The sequence below is a fragment of the Pyrgilauda ruficollis genome, unplaced genomic scaffold, assembly GCF_017590135.1.
Source record: "Pyrgilauda ruficollis isolate IOZ18807 unplaced genomic scaffold, ASM1759013v1 scaffold38, whole genome shotgun sequence".
Taxonomy (NCBI): Eukaryota; Metazoa; Chordata; class Aves; order Passeriformes; family Passeridae; genus Pyrgilauda; species Pyrgilauda ruficollis.
Window position 1 is genome coordinate 6,443,878 of NW_024525267.1, and position 18,306 is coordinate 6,462,183.

The 18,306-nt window shown below is 40.1% G+C and overlaps 1 protein-coding gene across 1 annotated transcript; it reads left to right on the forward strand.

Moving 5' to 3' along the window:
* Nucleotides 1–10,027: 10,027 nt before the first annotated feature.
* Nucleotides 10,028–18,022, forward strand: LOC121358200 (inverted formin-2-like). Its single transcript, XM_041476159.1, has 5 exons — nucleotides 10,028–10,067; nucleotides 10,663–10,733; nucleotides 12,437–12,557; nucleotides 13,240–13,404; nucleotides 17,903–18,022. The coding sequence occupies exons 3-5, from the start codon at nucleotides 12,453–12,455 to the stop codon at nucleotides 18,020–18,022; spliced, it is 390 nt and encodes a 129-aa protein (XP_041332093.1). The 5' UTR covers nucleotides 10,028–10,067; nucleotides 10,663–10,733; nucleotides 12,437–12,452.
* Nucleotides 18,023–18,306: the final 284 nt, after the last annotated feature.

Consider the following 18,306-nt stretch of genomic DNA (forward strand, 5'->3'; position numbering starts at 1 on the left):
TCAGCTCATTTTACTCCTAATACTTCTAGCAAAAAGTGGCTTATTTCTCATTAGGCTTTCTCATTTCTCATTAGGTTTTTTCATAGGGCTAAATCCTTCACTTGTCCTGTTAGGGTAATTACAGACATATGTACAAGTTTACCTCAAAGATTGTGAAGTCCTAAAGGGGATACATTAAGTTGTTTACTTAAATTAAATGTAAGCCTGCTTTACCTTTGGGGAAACTGCTTATTTGTGCAAAAAGAAATATGGAAACCAATGACAAATTAATTCAAGTAAACTGCAAATGTGGTTAATATTAATTTTCTATTATAGGCCTTTGACTTAGTTATTTTAACTGGTACCATTTAGTACGTAAATCAAATGTTATTTACTGGCTGATTTAACATTTAATGTTTCTAATGTAAGCCATTTTTACTAAATTAAGACTGAAAAAATATATCAAAATTTTATTGCTCTCTTTTGCCTTAGATGCATTGGTTCACAATTTTACTGGGGCTGTAAGAGCTGGAGACTGTCACCACTATGAGCTGCTAGGTTTCAAAGATAAACTGTTCCGAATTACAGGAGATGCTTTACAGGTATACTGTGGACTAGAGATGCATCAATGGCAGGTTTTAATGCAGCTCCCTTAATGAGTTTTTTCTGTGTTAGTAACTGCCCAAAATTGCTGTGTCTGGAGGCAAATGGTTCATAAGTGTTATGATACATGATAATATATCATCATTCATAGGTATTAACCTAGCTCTTTGAGAACATAAATGTGGTGTATGTACCAAAAAAATCTCTCATGCTGCACTGGAAATAAAAGTCCCCACCTAGTTAAGACTGCTGATGCTATTAATGTGTGTTTTGCTCAAAAATGGGATGACAGGGGGCTTTGTTTCTGTCTACATAGAGTCCCTAAAAATGCTGCACCTACTGTGTCATTTCTGCAGCATTGATAGCTTGCTCACTGCTCCCCTTTCAGCACGTGCTGCTCCTGCCATTTTTGATGGTCGTTGCTGAAGATGTTATAAAGAGAGAAATCATACAGCAGCTCCAGCTACTGAGACTAAGTGTCCCAGGACACTGCTCATCCACAAGAAATGCAACTGTTTGCAAAGGTTTGCTCAGTCAAGCAAACAAAGCTAAGTCCTGAGCCAGCAAATGCTCCACTAACTTTGGTAGGACTGTCTCCATGTTTAAAACTGGCCATACAGACAAGATAGGGACTTCTGCAGTCTTTTGCAAGAAGCTATAAGAGAAATTGTACAGTCTAAAGACAAATATAAAGACTTTCCCTAGATTAAAATTTGGTTTAAGGGCAAAATAGGAAAGATAATCTTATTCACTGAAATGCTTATAAGTCATTTCCATGTGTAGTTACAAGTACCTAAGCAGCTCATCCTGAATCCTCCCCCTCAGCTGTAGCTTGTTTACTTTATTAGGCTATTTTGAGAGTTTCTCTTTAAATCCCCTGCACCCTTCTGCACTTAAGGTAAATTGTGGCAACCTGGTTTTTCAGGGCTGACTGTGTCCCTGCTGTTTGAGATGTCCCCTCTATAGAGCAACTGCAGTAAGTTCTCCAGGAGGCATCTCTCCACCCCTTCATTCATCCCACCAAACAGCTGTCAACAGGGGAAAAAACAACGAGGTAAGGGTTTACTATGCAGTTAGCATTTGCTCTGTCTGTTTTTATGTATTTATGTATTGTTGTTATAACAAGAATGTAGAAAGAACAAGAGAAGTCAAAAATGAGCCTTATGGCCAGAAGGACTGCCTTGCTCCCCACTCGCCAAGGTGAAACTGCTATAAGCTGTCACTTGTAAAGCAGTTAGAAATATTCCTGTTGCTTACCTTAATGTGAAGGCCACTGTTATTTCTGTGTCTCTGCAGGAATTAGAAGTAGAGAGCAGTTGTGAGGAACTTTGCTAATCCATGCATCCATCTTGTCTTGTAGAGCAGGAAAATGGGACCGGGGCAAGCCATGGAGAGCCTGCTATCAAGCATGCACTGCTCAAATCACCACAAAACAGTGCCTAGAAGATCTGTTCCAAAGGTGAACAAATGCACTGAAGTTAATATGGACTTGGAAGAGGAGAACCCCAGGGAAGATCTGAGCCTTTCTCCAACCACTGGCCTTTCTAGGAAGTCAGAGCATTGTCCAGGGAGCACATCATCTTCCCAGAAAGATGTTTCCTCTTCCTCCCAAGAACAGTCTGTCATGCCAGCTCTGCTACCACAGCTGCCCCCACCTCCACCCCTACCTCCTGGGTGCAAGGTGCCTCTTCCCCCTGTTTCCATGCCTGGCATAAATGCCCCATCACTCCCATCTCCTCATCCATGCAGCAATCCTGGGTGCAGCCATCCTAGCTGTGGATGTGGGGGGCAGCCCCACGATAGGAAGACACCAACACTGAGGATGAAGGTGCTCCACTGGCAGAAGCTCCCCTCTGACGTGGTGAGACGTACGTGCTTGTTTGTGACACTGGGCTGATGGGTTCGTGCGCTGATGTTGGGGGAATAAACCTTCACTCATAAATCAGGTCACACATGTGGTCCCATTGCTTGCTCTCAACCATAATCACAAAATGAATATGGAAAGGCAGTCCTCTGCCAATTAGTGGAGGAAATAGTAGTTTGGGAGGAGCTCTGGGCTGAGGCTCTGTGGCTGCTGAAGTTACCTTCTCTTAACCTCTCAATCTCTGTTATTTGTAAAAGGAATGTTGTGAGTCTGCACAGATTAAGGTTTGCAAAACGCTCTGAGTGTGTGGAGTGGAAATATCCTTTGAATGGTCATGTTCTGTGGTTCTCCTTAATGAATTTCTGGTGCATCATTAGTGAGTAAAATCTCAGCTGATGGTTTTGCTTTGCTTTTTATGTTCTTGCGCAGCCAAAAGGTGCATCAGCCAAGATCTGAGGCTGAAAATTCTTGTCAGTAGGGCTGGGGAATGTGTACCCTCAGGATAGCCCCCAGCTTCATTTCATACTGACCACAGGCATGTGATTTGTGTGGTGTTTCACACAAATATCCTTTGAATGGTCATGTTCTGTGGTTCTCCTTAATGAATTTCTGGTGCATCATTAGTGAGTAAAATCTCAGCTGATGGTTTTGCTTTGCTTTTTATGTTCTTGCGCAGCCAAAAGGTGCATCAGCCAAGATCTGAGGCTGAAAATTCTTGTCAGTAGGGCTGGGGAATGTGTACCCTCAGGATAGCCCCCAGCTTCATTTCATACTGACCACAGGCATGTGATTTGTGTGATGTTCCACACACAAAATAACCCTAAGAGTCTGTGGTTAGCATGTGCCAAAAGGGCTTGAAGGTCTTGTTCAAGAGGCTAGAAACACACCTCCAGTTTTGCTGCAGTTTTTAATGTTCAGTTCACACAACACAGATCTCAGTTGTTCTTCCTTGCTTATCTCCAGGACAAGGGGTCATAAGGGGCAAGAACTTGCTGCTATGACAAAATATATAAACACAGATGTAAAAAAACCTGAGCCATGGACCGCTGTCTTGTGCAGAGACACAAACTGAGATTCATCCCCAATGCATTCAGTGTCCCTGTTGCAATCTCTCCTAAAGCAAAAGGAGGTGAGATCCTGTCTTAAAGGTTCCCGTGTTGCACAAGATCATGTTTGGAAGTTCTATTTGTTTTTCAGATAGGTCCCAATGATTCTGGTAATAGTGTTGGGCTTGGGAGTCTTTATCTCTTGCAAAAAGAGATGTTTACCTAATTGGATGCACATCCCCTGTTTTGGTACCACAATCCTCCAATGTGTAGCTGGTCAGCAATAGCAAAAACAATTTGGAGCAGCCATTAAGTTCATCTTCACTGAGCCTTCAGCTCAGTGAATTGAATGTGGCACTAATCTTCCAGGTTTAATTAGGCCTCAAACCTTTGGGATGCTCTCTGTGGGAGCTGTCACTCTTAAATAATTCACATTTGTCCAGGGCTAATGAGCATCATATTTCATTCATCCTCATTTTCCCTTTTACAAATCACACTGCCTTGAAAGTGCTCCTCAACCTCTGTGGTCCATCTTGAGCTTTTATTCTCTTGCAGAAAGCCACTCCATATGGGCTGTGATGCCAAGCAGCAGCAAGGAGCTTGTGGAACCTGACTATGCAAGCTTGGAGCTTCTTTTCTCTGTCCCATCAAAGATCCCTACAGAGAAAACAGGACCAAAAATAAAGAAAACAAAAGAGGTACTTGGACTGCCCACTTTTTGTAGAAAATAGCAAAGTTCTTGGAAGTGAAAAGCCTCATTCTTTATTGTTGTCAATCATTTATAATAACAAAGTTTGAAATATTTTGAGATCCACTGTCTGAGGCTGCCTTAAAAAAAAACACAGGGGAGGTTTAGAACGAAACAAGTTGAAGTAACTCTGCTGAAGGATAGGTTTTCATCCGAGGCAGGGAGGACATGGGAATTTCAATATGAATTATAAACTGGAATAAGCAAATCAATTTCCTTCTCTCTGCCTTTGCCTCTTTCTAAAACATATCTAATAGCTGTATTGTTGTCACTGGGATTTGATTAATGAAGGTTATAGATTATATTATTACCACAAAGGAATGAATCTCAACCAATAAACAAACAAAACCTCTAGAAAATCCATTAAATCCAAGGTAAATGTATTTCTAGCTGACTGATTTTTTCCTTTTTACAGATCACATTTGTAGGTCCAAAGAAAAGCCTCCTTCTGAGTATATTTCTGAAGCAATTTAAGTGGTAAGATTTGGAGGATAACTCTGAATTACTGATTTGATGTGTCTATGTGTTTATTGAGATATTAAATGAAATTAATTTAGCAGAAATACTTTACAAGTACTAGCTTTCTTTAACAAGAAGTCAACTTTTTTCCCTTTTTTTTTTTTTTATAATGATAGGTGACAGTCTCTTTTCAGACAATATCATTTTTCAAATTAGTATTAAATCTAGAATGGTCTACAGAGTCCTAAAGAGACAATGTTCATAAATAACAGTACAGTTATGTAGAAACATGTTTTTCTTTGGTATTATTGTCATAAATATCAAATTCTGGCAGGAACTGTTAGTGAAGATTGTTGAATGGAAGTTTCAAGTCACTTCATAGCTTTTAAAGAGGCATTTCCAGGGGTTCAGATCCAAAATCATACATAGTTTTTATATGCAGTTTTTCTATAAATAGGAAACAGTTTGAATAATTAAACAAATGGAAATTTTCCAAGTCACAGCCCTCCTGGAGGGGTGGGGGAAGAAAAGAATTTGTACTAGTTTTTGGGAAAATATCTTTACTCTTAGGTTCCCTGAAACTATGGCAGGATGATGATGGATGTTCTGCTCCCTCTGCCCTTTTTGTCATGGCCCATGTTAAAAGGGTTTCAAGAGGAAACTCAGCCAAGAAATCCCTTTTCATTAAGAATAAATCAGAACGAGTCAGAGGGATGTTTTTAGTTATCATTATTCTCTTTCCATGACAAACTGCTTCTCAGTGGGGGAGAATGGTGCATAGCCTAATGCAGATGCTATTTCCTCTTCCTGTTTGATCCCTGGGTAGTGGCTGAGCTCTCCTGGGAGCAGCTGGGATCAAAGAGCTGAGTCCCACTGCACTTGTGAGGGATGAGGCTGCTCTGGAGCCTGGTGCTGCCTCTGTCAGCTCTGGTGGCCGAGGGAGCCCGGCTCTCCGGAGCCCAAACCACAGCAATCTGGAAGCATTTCAAACACATGTTGCTTGCCAAAATTTCAGGCAAGGATTTGAGCTAAAACCTTCTGTGAGCCGTTGGTTTTATCCTTGTCTTTGCTGCAGATTGTGGGGGAATTCAAATGTAAATACCTTCTCAGTGACACCGGACGCCCACAGTTAAAGCAGAACTTTGGGGTTTGCTGTGTAAATATGAACAAAGGCCAAAAAGCACACCTAAATTATAAGGAATATTGCTTTAGGCTTAAAAGAAAAAAACCTTTGTATTTTCATATCTCCACTGTAATTTTGAGGACTATGATCCAAACTATAATGGGAGGCAAGCACAGTATGAATTACTTCAGTTGCTCCTGGAGTGCCACCAGAGAGATTGAGGTCTTTTTTGCCATGTTACTCCCCCAGTGCTCCACATCATTCCTCTCCTTCTTGCAGCTCCAATGAAGAGATTGCTGCCATGATTCAGAAAGGGGATAGATCCAAGCTGGATGCTGAGGTGCTGAGACAGCTACTTAAACTGCTGCCTGAAGACCAGGAGGTACCTATTAACGTGTCATTCTGGTGGAGCTCAGTGTATTGTGTGCTCAGCCTGAAACACCTGCACTGCTAAAGCAAGAAGCTATTACTGCATCCCACATCCTTCTGCTGCATCTAGGTCAATGAAATTCCAAGGCAGAGTGGTGGGAAGTCCATACCAGCAACAGTCTGGCCTCTTCACACAAAGGTTGAGCAAGAACATGTTGGGAGACTCTACACAGGTGTAGACAAAGTTCTGCTCTCCATCCTGTTATTTTAATTAAGTGGATGAAGCAGAACAGGATTTGTAGACTTAGGTGAATTGAGAGCCTTTCAGAGCAAGTTTCAAAAAGGAGTAAGGGAAAGGACCCATCTTTTTAAAGGGTTTCTGGGTATCTGTGCATTATAGCTTCCTGAATCTCTGCCTACAGGTCAGGAATTCATCCTAGGAGATGCTGTACAAAGGCAAAGGACCTTCCAGTCAAGATAAAACCTACATGTTTGCCCTTGCAAACCAGTTCATATGTAGAATTTATTGTTCATCTGCTTTATTCCCATTGCCTATGCACACAGCAAGTTCAGAAAAGCAAGTTTCATGCCTGTAAGAAGAAAATGGCACCAGAAATGTTTGTGTGGTTATTTTCCTTGCTAAATTAAAATGTGTGGTTATTTTGCTCTTTTATTCCCTGTTAGATAAATAGCCTGAAATCTTGCAAAAAAGAAAAATCACAGCTGGCAAATGCAGATCAGTTTTATCTCCATCTTTTGGAAGTTCCCAGGTTAGCAAAATCTTCCTTGTCTCTTTCCATGAGTGTGGTTCTTACAAGACTTGTCCATAAAAATTAACGCCTCTGTTTCTTGTGCTAAAGGGATGTTCCTGACATCCAGTCTTCAGGATAAATCATCTGACTGCTATTTGTGGTCCTTGTATAAGAATTATTTTTTTCCTTCCCAAAGGCCAGAGAGACTTTCAGACACCTTTGGCAAACTACAGTTAAAATAACCTTGGTATGAAAAAACCCTTGACTGTTGAACAGCTATTCCTGTGTGGCGTGAAGCTGCAGACTGAATCCTGTCACCAGGCTGCTGATTCACTCCACCCCTGGGCTACAGATCCCAGTTCACCCACTGGAGAGCCCACAAATCCCAGAGTGAATCACAGCAGTGCCTGTGCTTTCACCACCTCCCCAGTTTTTACCAAGTCAAATGAGGTGCACACAGAGAACTCTTTCTGCTGCTCACAAAAAGATGGTGATATATTATAATTAATAGCAGTAGCTGTCCATAAATCTGAGTAGTTGCCATGCCACAACCAGAGATACTTTTTTGAAAATGTGGTGGTGAAAATGGGGCTTTTCATTTTCTTAGACTTCTAGCTAGATTTAAAAGTGCTTTAGAAAATGTTTTCCTTTCACAATATTAATCTGTGATGAAGCATAAATGTCATTAAAGGACATCTCTGCCAAAATATTTCAAATTTGTTTGTGAAGTTAGAAAGAACTAAAATCCTGGCTGGTGTTGCCCAGGAATTGTAAAAAGTTATGGCCTCATTATGCAAGGTAGCCACTGCCAGATGTCAGTCCAGCATTGCTTTCTGAAAGTGGAGATGATAATAGTTTCTAGGACATCTTTGGAAATATCTGTGTTTGATTTATTTATAATCCAGCTCTCATATGAGAGCATTAAGGAGACCATAAGAATGTTGGTACTGCGCTTTGCCTAAAATGGATGATGCTCTTGCTGAACACAAGTCAATTAATCAGGCCCGTGGGATTTGTTTTTTGTGGTGTTTGTTGGGGTTTTTTCCACTGATCTCTTTTTAGCTACCAGCTGAGGATTGAATGTATGCTGATTTGTGAGGAAACAAAAATTCTGCTGGAGTGTTTGTGGCCAAAAGCACAAGCCATCAGGACAGCCTGTGAAAGTAAGTACATCAGTGCTGCATCAGTGCCCGGGTTCAGCCACTTTCTTTTACTTGATTAACATCAGTGGTAGCCTATGCTATAATCTAATCAAAATTAACCTTTTAATTGCTGAATGTGTAGCAAACATCAAAATGATTCTGCAAATTCCTGCTCCTAGAATACATTCTGAAGAACTGCAGTTTGTGCTGTTCTGCTCTGAAGTAGTAGTTCTGAAGAGAAATAAGGAAATTTCCTTCATCAGAGAATCACAAAATAGTTTGGGTTGGAAAGGGCCTTAACAATGATCCTGTTCCAACCTCCCTGCCATAGGCAGAAACACCTTGCACTAGACCTGCTTGCTTAGAGCCCTACCCAACCTGGCCTTGAACACTTCCAGGGTTCACAGAATCATTTCAGTTGGAAAAGATCTCTAAGATCACTGGGTCCAGCCTTTGACCCATCAAAACCTTATCAACTAGACTTTAGCACGTAGTGCCAAGTGGTTTCTTGAACACCTTCAGGAATGGTGACTCTGCCGCCCTGGACAGTTCATTCCACTGCTTAACAACTCTTTCTGTGAAAAATTCCTCCTGATGTCCAACCTGAACCTCTCCTGGTGCAGCTTGAATTCTCTCATCCTGTCACTGGGAGAAGAGGCTGAACTCCCTCTGACTACAACCTTTCAGGGACTTGTCAACAGCAGTAAGGTCTCTCCTGAGATGGACATGGCAGTGCCAGATCCTGTCTGAATATAGGTTACATTTTTGTGTGCAGAGGAGATTTTTGTCCTTAACAATGAATCAATGCCAGTTTTTCCTGTAGTGTGCCCTGATGCAGTCCAGCTTAGCTCTGTGGCGGAGCAGGACACAGTGACATACCAGAATCTGATGTGGCTGCCAGAAAAAGGCATCCCAGATGATGTTCACTAATATTTCAGGAGACCCCTCCACCCAAAATTAGCCCTGGTTTTAGTTTTAAGTTGTCTCTTTATTGAAGATACTCTTGCATTCCAGCTTCAGTTCAATGGTTTCAGAGAGTCATTGATCTCCTGTTAAACACTTAAACTGCCAGCTTTTATATTTACACACAAAACAGGGCTCTACCTGGATGTCTGATGTCAGTGCTGTGGTTACTCTTTATTGGGGTGCAATCAACAGCTCTTTGTAGTCCCACCCTGACATCCCTGCTCCCCCTCCATCTCATTGTGAGGGTCAGTGTTTCTGTTCTAATTCTGCCAAAAACTCTACTCTCACCCCAGATTCTCCTGTGAAAATATGCATCTTGTGATCATCACTCTCACTAACAATGATAACGAGGCACAAAGCCCTTTGCTTTTCTTAACTAGAATAATATGTGCTGGGAATGAGGACTATAGACTTTCACAAGTTTATATACTTTCTTGTGTGTGGTCTTGTATTCTTCTTCATAGGGCTGCTGCAGGGTTGACACATCTATACTCCAAAGGTAATGGAAAAACTAGTTTTCCATCTACTTGTAAAGAAAAGATCACAATAGAAAGTTATTCATTTGACTTCCATTCAGCTGATTTATTTCTGTTACTGGTATTTTTCCAAATCCATAACAATGGCTTGACATAATCTTGGATGAAAATTTTGTTACCATCACTGCCAAACCTAATGAAAATCCTATTTCAGGTAATTTAATTTTATTTATTGAAAATGCCTCTCTTTGTATTCTTTAGCAATTCTTACCAGTCACCGACTGCCAGTGTTTTGCCAATTGATTCTTAAAGTTGGAAACTTTCTGAACTATGTAAGTAAAGTGATTTCTTTACTTGTTGTATTCTAAAGATAACAGAAAATAATGCAATACTTGAAAACTGAAGGAAGGAACTTTTTCATGTATCTTCCAGGGGCGTCACAGTGGAGATGCTGGAGGTTTTAAAATTAGTGCCTTGCTCAAACTGACAGAAACAAAAGCAAACCAAAACAACATTACTCTGCTTCACCATATTTTGGAGGTACAACAAAACTTAAAAGAAATTAATCTTGTGTGCACTCTCAAATATTAATTCCCCAGAAGCTAAGAGGCTTTTACCTCAGTAATACCCCACTACAGGTACCTGGAGGGTAAGCCTCTGTGCTGGAAATACCATGCAAACTTTTCCACAGCTCTCTGTGCAGATGAGATGACATCCATGCACAGTAATATTTAGAGAGGTAACACTAGGTTTCCTTCCTCAAGTTCACTTGACATGTCTGCTTGCTGTTTTCTTTCTCTTCTTCAACTGCTCCCTTGTGTTGACACATATCTCAAATGCATCTGTCAAATTAAATTTATTTTTGTGGTATGAAGACAAAAATCTCAGGTCAGCCTGCACACTGTGGCAGCCCATGGGATGTCAGCCTCAGCACTTAAAATGAGTCTCTTCCTTCTTTTTAACTCCCTGTGGATGCCAACATGAGAAAAAGAATGAACAAGACTAAATTTATCCCTACGTTTATAAGAATGAAACTTGAAGTGTTAAGTTTTTAGTCCTGATGTTGTCCAGCTGAAAAACTTTCATGCTCTTTGACAGCCTCTATAAGATAACCATTTTTTCTCTTCAATTTTAGGAGGTTGAAAAAAAACATAGAGATCTCCTGCAGCTTCCCAGAGATCTTGACTTTGTTTCCAAGGCAGTGGGGTAGGACATTATTGTTTGTTTTTGTCATGTATGAATTGCCAACCTCTTTAAAGCCAGCAAGGAGCTGAGTCATTTTATGATGGTGTAATAAGGTCACAGGATTTCTCTGCTGTAGGAGAGAGTGGTTCCCTTCAGCACCAAACAGTGTTGAAATTTTTATAGTTCAACCTGGTTAAGACTTTTAGGTGGAGCTCAGTATGATTTTTCTTTCTGTGGATCCAGTACAACTTTAGAAGAAAACTTTGTAAATAGTGAATTTCCCTCATTTTCAAGGAGCAGAGTCCTCTTCCACATATTGCAATAGAAACATATCTTCCCTGAGGTTTCTCAGTCAGTTCAAGAAGTGTTTGGACAATATTTTTGGGGCACACAATGTGACTCTTGGGGATGTCCCTGTGCAGGGCCAGGAGTTGCAACTTGAGGATCCTGGTGGAATCCTCAATATTCAGCACATTCTGTGATTTTTAGGTGAATGTCCATCTGAAGGTACAAAGCTTATGTAAGAAGGGAATGATTGGGGTGGTTTACTGGCAACTGGGGGGGACTTATCAGAGCTGACTATCAGCATGGGTTTCTAATACATGTGGGTAGAAAGTCAAAAGTCTCCAGAATCAGGTTTTTTCTTTCTCCCATTGCCAGCTCTTTCTCTTTAACTCAAAGGAATCACATGTAGATATGCTCAGTTACACCAATCAGAATCCACATTTGTAGCACCAGGATTAACATTTTTAATCCTGTTATGAATTCAGAGGATTCACAGGAACCTTGTAGTGATTTAGATTTCATTGTAACTCAAAGAAGAAGTAACTTTTAAATCTGCCAATGGATTGACATTTATTATCTAGCTGCTAAATAATTTTTTGAAAGTGTTTTAATTCCATAATTAAACAGAAAAACACTGTGGCTTAACACTGTGAGTTACCTTTGCAGAAGATAAACTGAATGCTGTTTTTGGATTGTGTTATAACAGAAATTCTTTTCCGGACTGAAACTAGATCTTTCTGGCCAATGATATAATTGTACTCCTTGTATAATGTAATTGCCCTCTACTTTAATCAAACTCTCAAACTTACAAAATTGATTTGCTAATTAGCCTGTGGAGAACTGTGCACGGTGCAAATCCTGCAAAGGACTCTCCGAATGCTGCTCACATCTGGATGCACCATGAAACACCAAGCCAGGTTTTGCTGATTCAGTAAATTTTGTCTGGCCCAGAGAGAGCTCAGAACATCAGAAGATGTTGGTTTGGCAGTGGTTGTGTTTGGATCTCCACACAAGCTAAAGTAACACAGAGAGGAGATACAGTTTTGGACTATAAATAGATTGGGGAGAAAAGGCAAGGAGGGAAAAGAACCAGCTACATAAGGACGGTGTTGGCACAGGGGAGATGAGCTTGTGTTGCCTGTGAATAAAAATAGGCTGGAATTTTTCTGGAGTTTTTTGAATACTCGGACAGTGAGGTTCTTCCACAGTCCATCCAGGGAGGTAGTGAGGGCAAAAGCATAGAGTCTTTCTTAGATGAGGGTTTGTGCACATGAAAAAGCATTTATACAGAAAAGAGCTACCTGCAAAAGCAGGGTCTGGGCTGGACAATTAATTCCATGTGCATTTGCAGAGATGATAATGTTTATTATAACCTTTGAAGGGGTAAGTCTTTTGTTTGCATTAACTTAAATGTACTGTCCCTTTTGTGGACCTTTCAGAATCCACATTGACGCCATGCAGGCCGAGGCAGGTGCCAATTTGAAGAAACTGCTGGAAATAGAGAAGCGTTTATTTTTGTCGACAGATGATTTAAAAATACAGCATGGAAAATCTGTGCAAGTAGGTAATGTGAGTGTGACACGTTTCCCATCTTTCTTCCTAAGCACTCTCTTCTTAAAGGCAGTGTAATTCAGGTTACAACTGATTATAAAGCCCTGTGGGAAAGGGGTCATTATACCCTCCCACTGTGCCCTGATGGAAGGAGTATCCCAGATGTTCCTCCTTTCTGTAATGTGGTACTGGGATAAGGAAACAGCTGAGGACGAGACAGATTTTTCTGTGGGAAAAAGAAAGGAAGGCCCTAAAAATGGAATGTAGGCTGCAACTATAAATGTGTATAGTGCAGCACAGAAACATGCTTTGTCTCTCTGTGCTTTGTGAGGAAAAAAGTGGATAGATTTGCAATATGCTTTTCCCTCCCCCCCCCCAAATCATATTTCCTAACATCCTAGATTTTTGTATTCTCAGAATGGGTCACTTAACTAAAGCTGTAAGGCAGAAATCCTGCATGTCCCTTGCTCAGTCATCCCAGGCTGTGCCACATTTACGCATGGTTGTGTGATTAAATGAGGGAAAATGCAGATGATTCAATTAAAAAATAAATATCATACATTGTGAACCTGTCTTAGTTGTTAGTTTTTAAAAAACTGACTGCTCTCTGTTATGTGGCTGAAGTCTTCTGGGCAACTCAGAATATGCTACTTTTTAATATGTATAAATTGTGTTACAAAATGTGTCTCAGGGCAGCCTCAATGCTTCAAAGGACCTGCAGAAGGAATTTGCCACCATTGAAAAGAAGAAGGAAGAACTTGCAGATTATCTTTGTGAAGACCGAAAAAATTTGTCTTTGGAAGATGTATTCAACATAATGAAAACCTTCAGAGAGATCTTCCTCAAGACATTACAGGTGGTTTGCCCTTGTGACTGTTTAGAAATAGGTTGAGAACTATTTTTTTTTTTTTAATCAAGCAATAACTTTTATTTCCTTCTACTCTAAACTGGGCTATGTAACCCTGGTTGCAGAAGTAAATGAAAGTAATGTGCTTGCAAACTGCAGCAGAAAATGAGTATGTGGGCAAATATAAAATTTGGGGCTTTTTTTGTTTGTTTGTGGGGTTTCATTTTGTTGATTGATTGGGTTGTTTTTTCTTTTTTTTGGGTGGGGGGAGGAGGGGTTTGCTGTGGAGAACAGTTTAAGTAATTTCTCCCACTGAAAATTATTAACCAGTAATAATGTCCTCAATGTAAGAGGACCTCTGTGGCATGTGAAAGAATGAGCAACCTGACATGCTTTATAGACTTTGCTGATAGACAAAAGGTAAATTTTCCAATATGCAAAGCCTAACTGGAAGGTGTGTTTATGTGTTGGTATTTCATTGTACTAGTTAGCTCGAAAGAGTGTGTTTTGTGTTCCACAAAACCCTTCTGAATCTCCAAATGGATTCTATTTCTTAACTTGTAGGACTTCACTCCTTGCAATAAGGAGTAAGAAAACAGCAACTTCACCATAAAAGTTGTGTAGAGCACCTTCCAATTTGTAAATGCTCTAGTAAACCTCTATTTCATTTCCCTTATAACACACTTCACACCTGGACTAACATACTTTAGGGTTTTCTTAATGCCAGGTGATAGTGGCTTCACATTCATACATATTTAACAGCAAGAATCACCCATTCCTGGGCTGACTCCAGGAGAGCCTCAGCCTGGATAAACCTTCTGTAGAGAAAACCATCTGCATTAGCAAGAATACACACAGCTCTGCTGCCAAGAGAGACTGGCAGCTGGGGCAGTCTTCAGGGCAGATCATAGATTCAGATGAAAACAATGAAATTTCTGAGGAAGTTCTAGAAGATGAAAGACAAAAAATATATCCTCTACTATTCCCACTACCTGCTTCTCCAGTAAAGCACTGAGCTGAAATTTTCCAAGCAATGCAGCTATCCAGGCTCTGAAATAATGTGATACTGCCACAGATAGTCTGGAAAATTAACCCTATAAACCACAGATGTTTTGGCAATATGCTTGATCCTTACAGTTCCTAAAACTTTAGGCACCAAGGAAAGAACTAAGAGAGTCAAGAACATAATGGGTCAGCACCTGTGGAGAGCTATACTGGAAATTTACTGTGAAAGGTAATTTCAGCAATGGCAGTTCTTTCAAGAAACAATCCCAGTAAAGGTTATGGAGTGTCCTAGTACAGCTGCAGGAGATTCAAACTACATTTATGGGTGCTTCTTGCTCACAGCCAGGTCAGAGCAACTAGAAAGAAGCTTCTTTTTATATCCCAAAATGTAAACTCCCTTTCATCTCGTTTTGAGTTCAATTTCTCAGCAGCACCTCACCTCAAAGGTACCATAGCTAATAATAGCCATGTTGTCTGCACCTCTTTTCCACTGCAGACCTAGAATTAATCTCCTCTTCCTCTTGCCTTGCTTTCTTACTACTTCACCACAGTAAAGATATTATTTGTACTTGAAACAGCAACATGCTGAAAAGCTGAAGGTTTTAATTTCTAAAGCATCTTTTTATTCTGTGATTTTGATTTTTACACTAGAATCAGCCATAGGCATCATCACTTCCCAGTGCCATTTATTTTAAGCTTTAATGCTAAGGTGTAACTTTTATTTTGAGATGAGTCTTCTGTGCAATGCAGGTCTCTTAGCACTGCCAAAATTGTTAGTGCTATCTTTCCATTCCCACATCAAATAAAAAGGGAAATAGTTTCGATAAATAGTGATTCTTCATTTCTCCTAAGCTTATCTACAGAGATTTGGGGTTTGTTACTTTGCTCAAACAAAATCTTTCTCCCTTCCCTGAGGGTTCTTTCTGATGTCTTGTCCTTCAGGTAACAAAAAAATTGAGTTACAAAAATGGAATTAATTTAATAAGACTCTGCCATCTTTCTCTCCATCTACCTGGAGGAAAAAAACCCAAATCAACAAAGCCTTTCCAAATACCCAAATGATATCCAAAACTGACAGTGAAAGGAAGCAAGGGAGCTGTTTTGTCACCCAGAGCTGATGACTCTTTCACCAGTTCTCAAAAAATAAAAGAAGCAGATGGCAGGAGGAAGGAGACAGGGAGAAAATAGCTCCTCAGCTCAAAGACAAAAAAATCAGAAATGGAGTTTTGCTGAGAACTGAGTGGTAAAATTGTGGGGGAAAGAATCACTGTGTGATTATAGGGAATTGTGGGAAACATTTGATTTCCCTTAGCATTTGCAGCTGTTCATAGAAGGCACCTCCCAGCAAAGAGACGGTGTAATCTCAGGAAAAGGAGGAAAAAAAATGTTTCACAAAATCTGCTCTAGGAAGTATTCAGTTGATGACAGAGGTTATACAGACAGCTCTGCACAGGGATAGCTCCTCTGTGTCCTCCCCTAGGATAACCATGCTGGAGCAGATGCTCTTCAGGAGGGTGCATATGGTGTTGGAACAGGATGTGCTTTAGATAGTATGGGGATAAACAGTTGTCCTGGAGCATCTTTACATTCAAAAATCAAGCAAGTATCTAACATCCCACAAAGTGCAAATCCAAAGTGACTCCCTCTTTCACTGAATCTCATCCCTGTAGCTGCCTTCACTAATCCAGGAAGGTGGAGAAGGGATTGTGAGTATTCATTTCTCTGCCCTACTACCACTGTACCTTTTTGGACTTTCTTGTGTTGAAGAAACTTTAAGTGTGTTTACATTGAATTGTTGTGTTGTTTGGGTTTGTTTTTTTTTTTACAATTTTTCTGAAGAAAAATTTGGTTCAGGCTTGCTCAATTGATAAATTTATTCCTAATGTGTTTTAGCTTGCTCTCACTGCTGTGTGTGCTGTTCAATTAGCAGAACAACATATTCCTGAATTCACCTCCTTTATTTCTTATGGCATATTACATAGAGATTCTCCCAGGGCCCACAAATCTGCAAATCTCTCAGCCATAGTATCCCAAAGATGTTATGCTAAGACAGCAGGAATTTATCAGGAAAGCACATAGGAGCCCTATACTGATGGAAGGCTTCTAGCCTCTCCATAAAACTTCACCTGTATCCCATTTTTTCAGAAGCACCATCTATTTGGGGCAAATGGATCATTTTCTTTCTCTGTCAAGAGTACACACATTTTTTTTCTTTTCAAGGCACCCACTGACAGTTTCCACAACCTTGAGCAACCTAGTGCTCCTATATTTCAAACAGATTAACTCTGTTACTGCTCACAAGTTTTCTTTATTTGTTTGAAAGTTCCTTTGGACCAAAGAATCCTAGATTTTTGATTTCTATAAAGGCTAGTTCTATAAACTTGTGCACATTTTCTTGGACTTGTTCAGCTCATCTTATGGAAATAGTGGCAGATGATCCATAGCAATCAAACAGATTTATCACTATCATAGGAAATTGTATTTTCTGCTTCAAACTCTCTGCAAAGCAGACCACACATGTCTCATCAAAAATCTTGTCTGCACCAAATCGTCAGCATCTTCCTGAATGTTATTAGGTTGTGTGATATGACACAGCAGCCTGTTAAGTACTGATCTACTTGAAATGTGTGGATTAACTACTCACTGGTTGCAATCAAAAGCAGGCAAGCTTCCAGGTGGGATGGCAATGTTCTGGTGACAAATGCAGCTCTGGAACAAGAACTGCAGGAGCATTTAAGAAAATGGCTTTTATCATCTTTGTTATACTACAGTTATCTCAGATATTCAGAACTACCTTCTCCCACTGTTGTGTTAGTTATCAAAAGCCAGGAATACTCTTCCACTGAATAATTGTCTTCTTTTGCTAGCAGTAATCATTCTGATCCTTATTTCCTCGATTAATTGTACTATTCTGGTACCAGCAGCTCTGTGGAGACCAGAATCCTGCCTATCTACATAAATCCCAGCAGGATTTATGCCATTCTGGCAATTGTGTGAGTGGTACCAATAAACATCCAGCCTGGACTCTGGCTCTGAACTGTAGTGCAGAAATACTACTGGCAAATTTAATGAGAGCCTGAAGAGAAACTGTGAATTGCTGTTTAACACAGCTGAGCAGCTCCTGAAAATTCTGGTAGAAATCCCTGAATACAAACAAGGTTGCTATGGGATAAATCTCTAGAATGCTAATTAAGTTAAACTAATGTTCTCTATTGTGGACAAAGGGACTAATTAAGAAGAATGCATTTCAGTCCATAGTTGAAAGTTGCAGTTAAAGCTGATGAAATAGTTTGCTGGTAACATCATCACATGGATAAGGCCAAAGGGATTGACCAGGAAGCTCTGTTCTGCTATTTACCCTCAAACCCCAGCAGCTGAGAGTTTCAAGTGCACACAGGGCATGTTCAGAATACCTATTCATTGCAAACTGAGAGCTTCTTAACAAGCTTTTCCTTCAGAAACTCTTATTTATTGTTTTATTTGTCATTCTGTCTGAATGCAGGAAAATCAAGAAAGGAAGGAGCAAGCTGCAAAATCTGAGAAAAGGAAGAAATGTTTTAAAGGAGAAGATGCAAAGAGGCTAAAGGGAGAGTATGGAAAGTGTCATACATTTAGCAATTAATTGTTTTTATTAGCCAATCTTTTCTTAATTAGAAGGAATTTATCTGTTAGGTCTGGCAGATCTGATGCAATGAGAGTGACTTAGATGATGTAGTTATCAAGCAGATACACAGTGAGACATCAATTATCAATTTTCAAGTGCAAGTGAATGCTTGGAAGAAATCATGATAGGGATGTTAGAAAAAAATACCACTCCCAATGAGCAAGTTTCTCCTACTTTGCTCAGAAGTGGAGGATATCCTGCTATTGTTCTGAATAGTTCTTGGGAGACTTTTAGGGTTATAG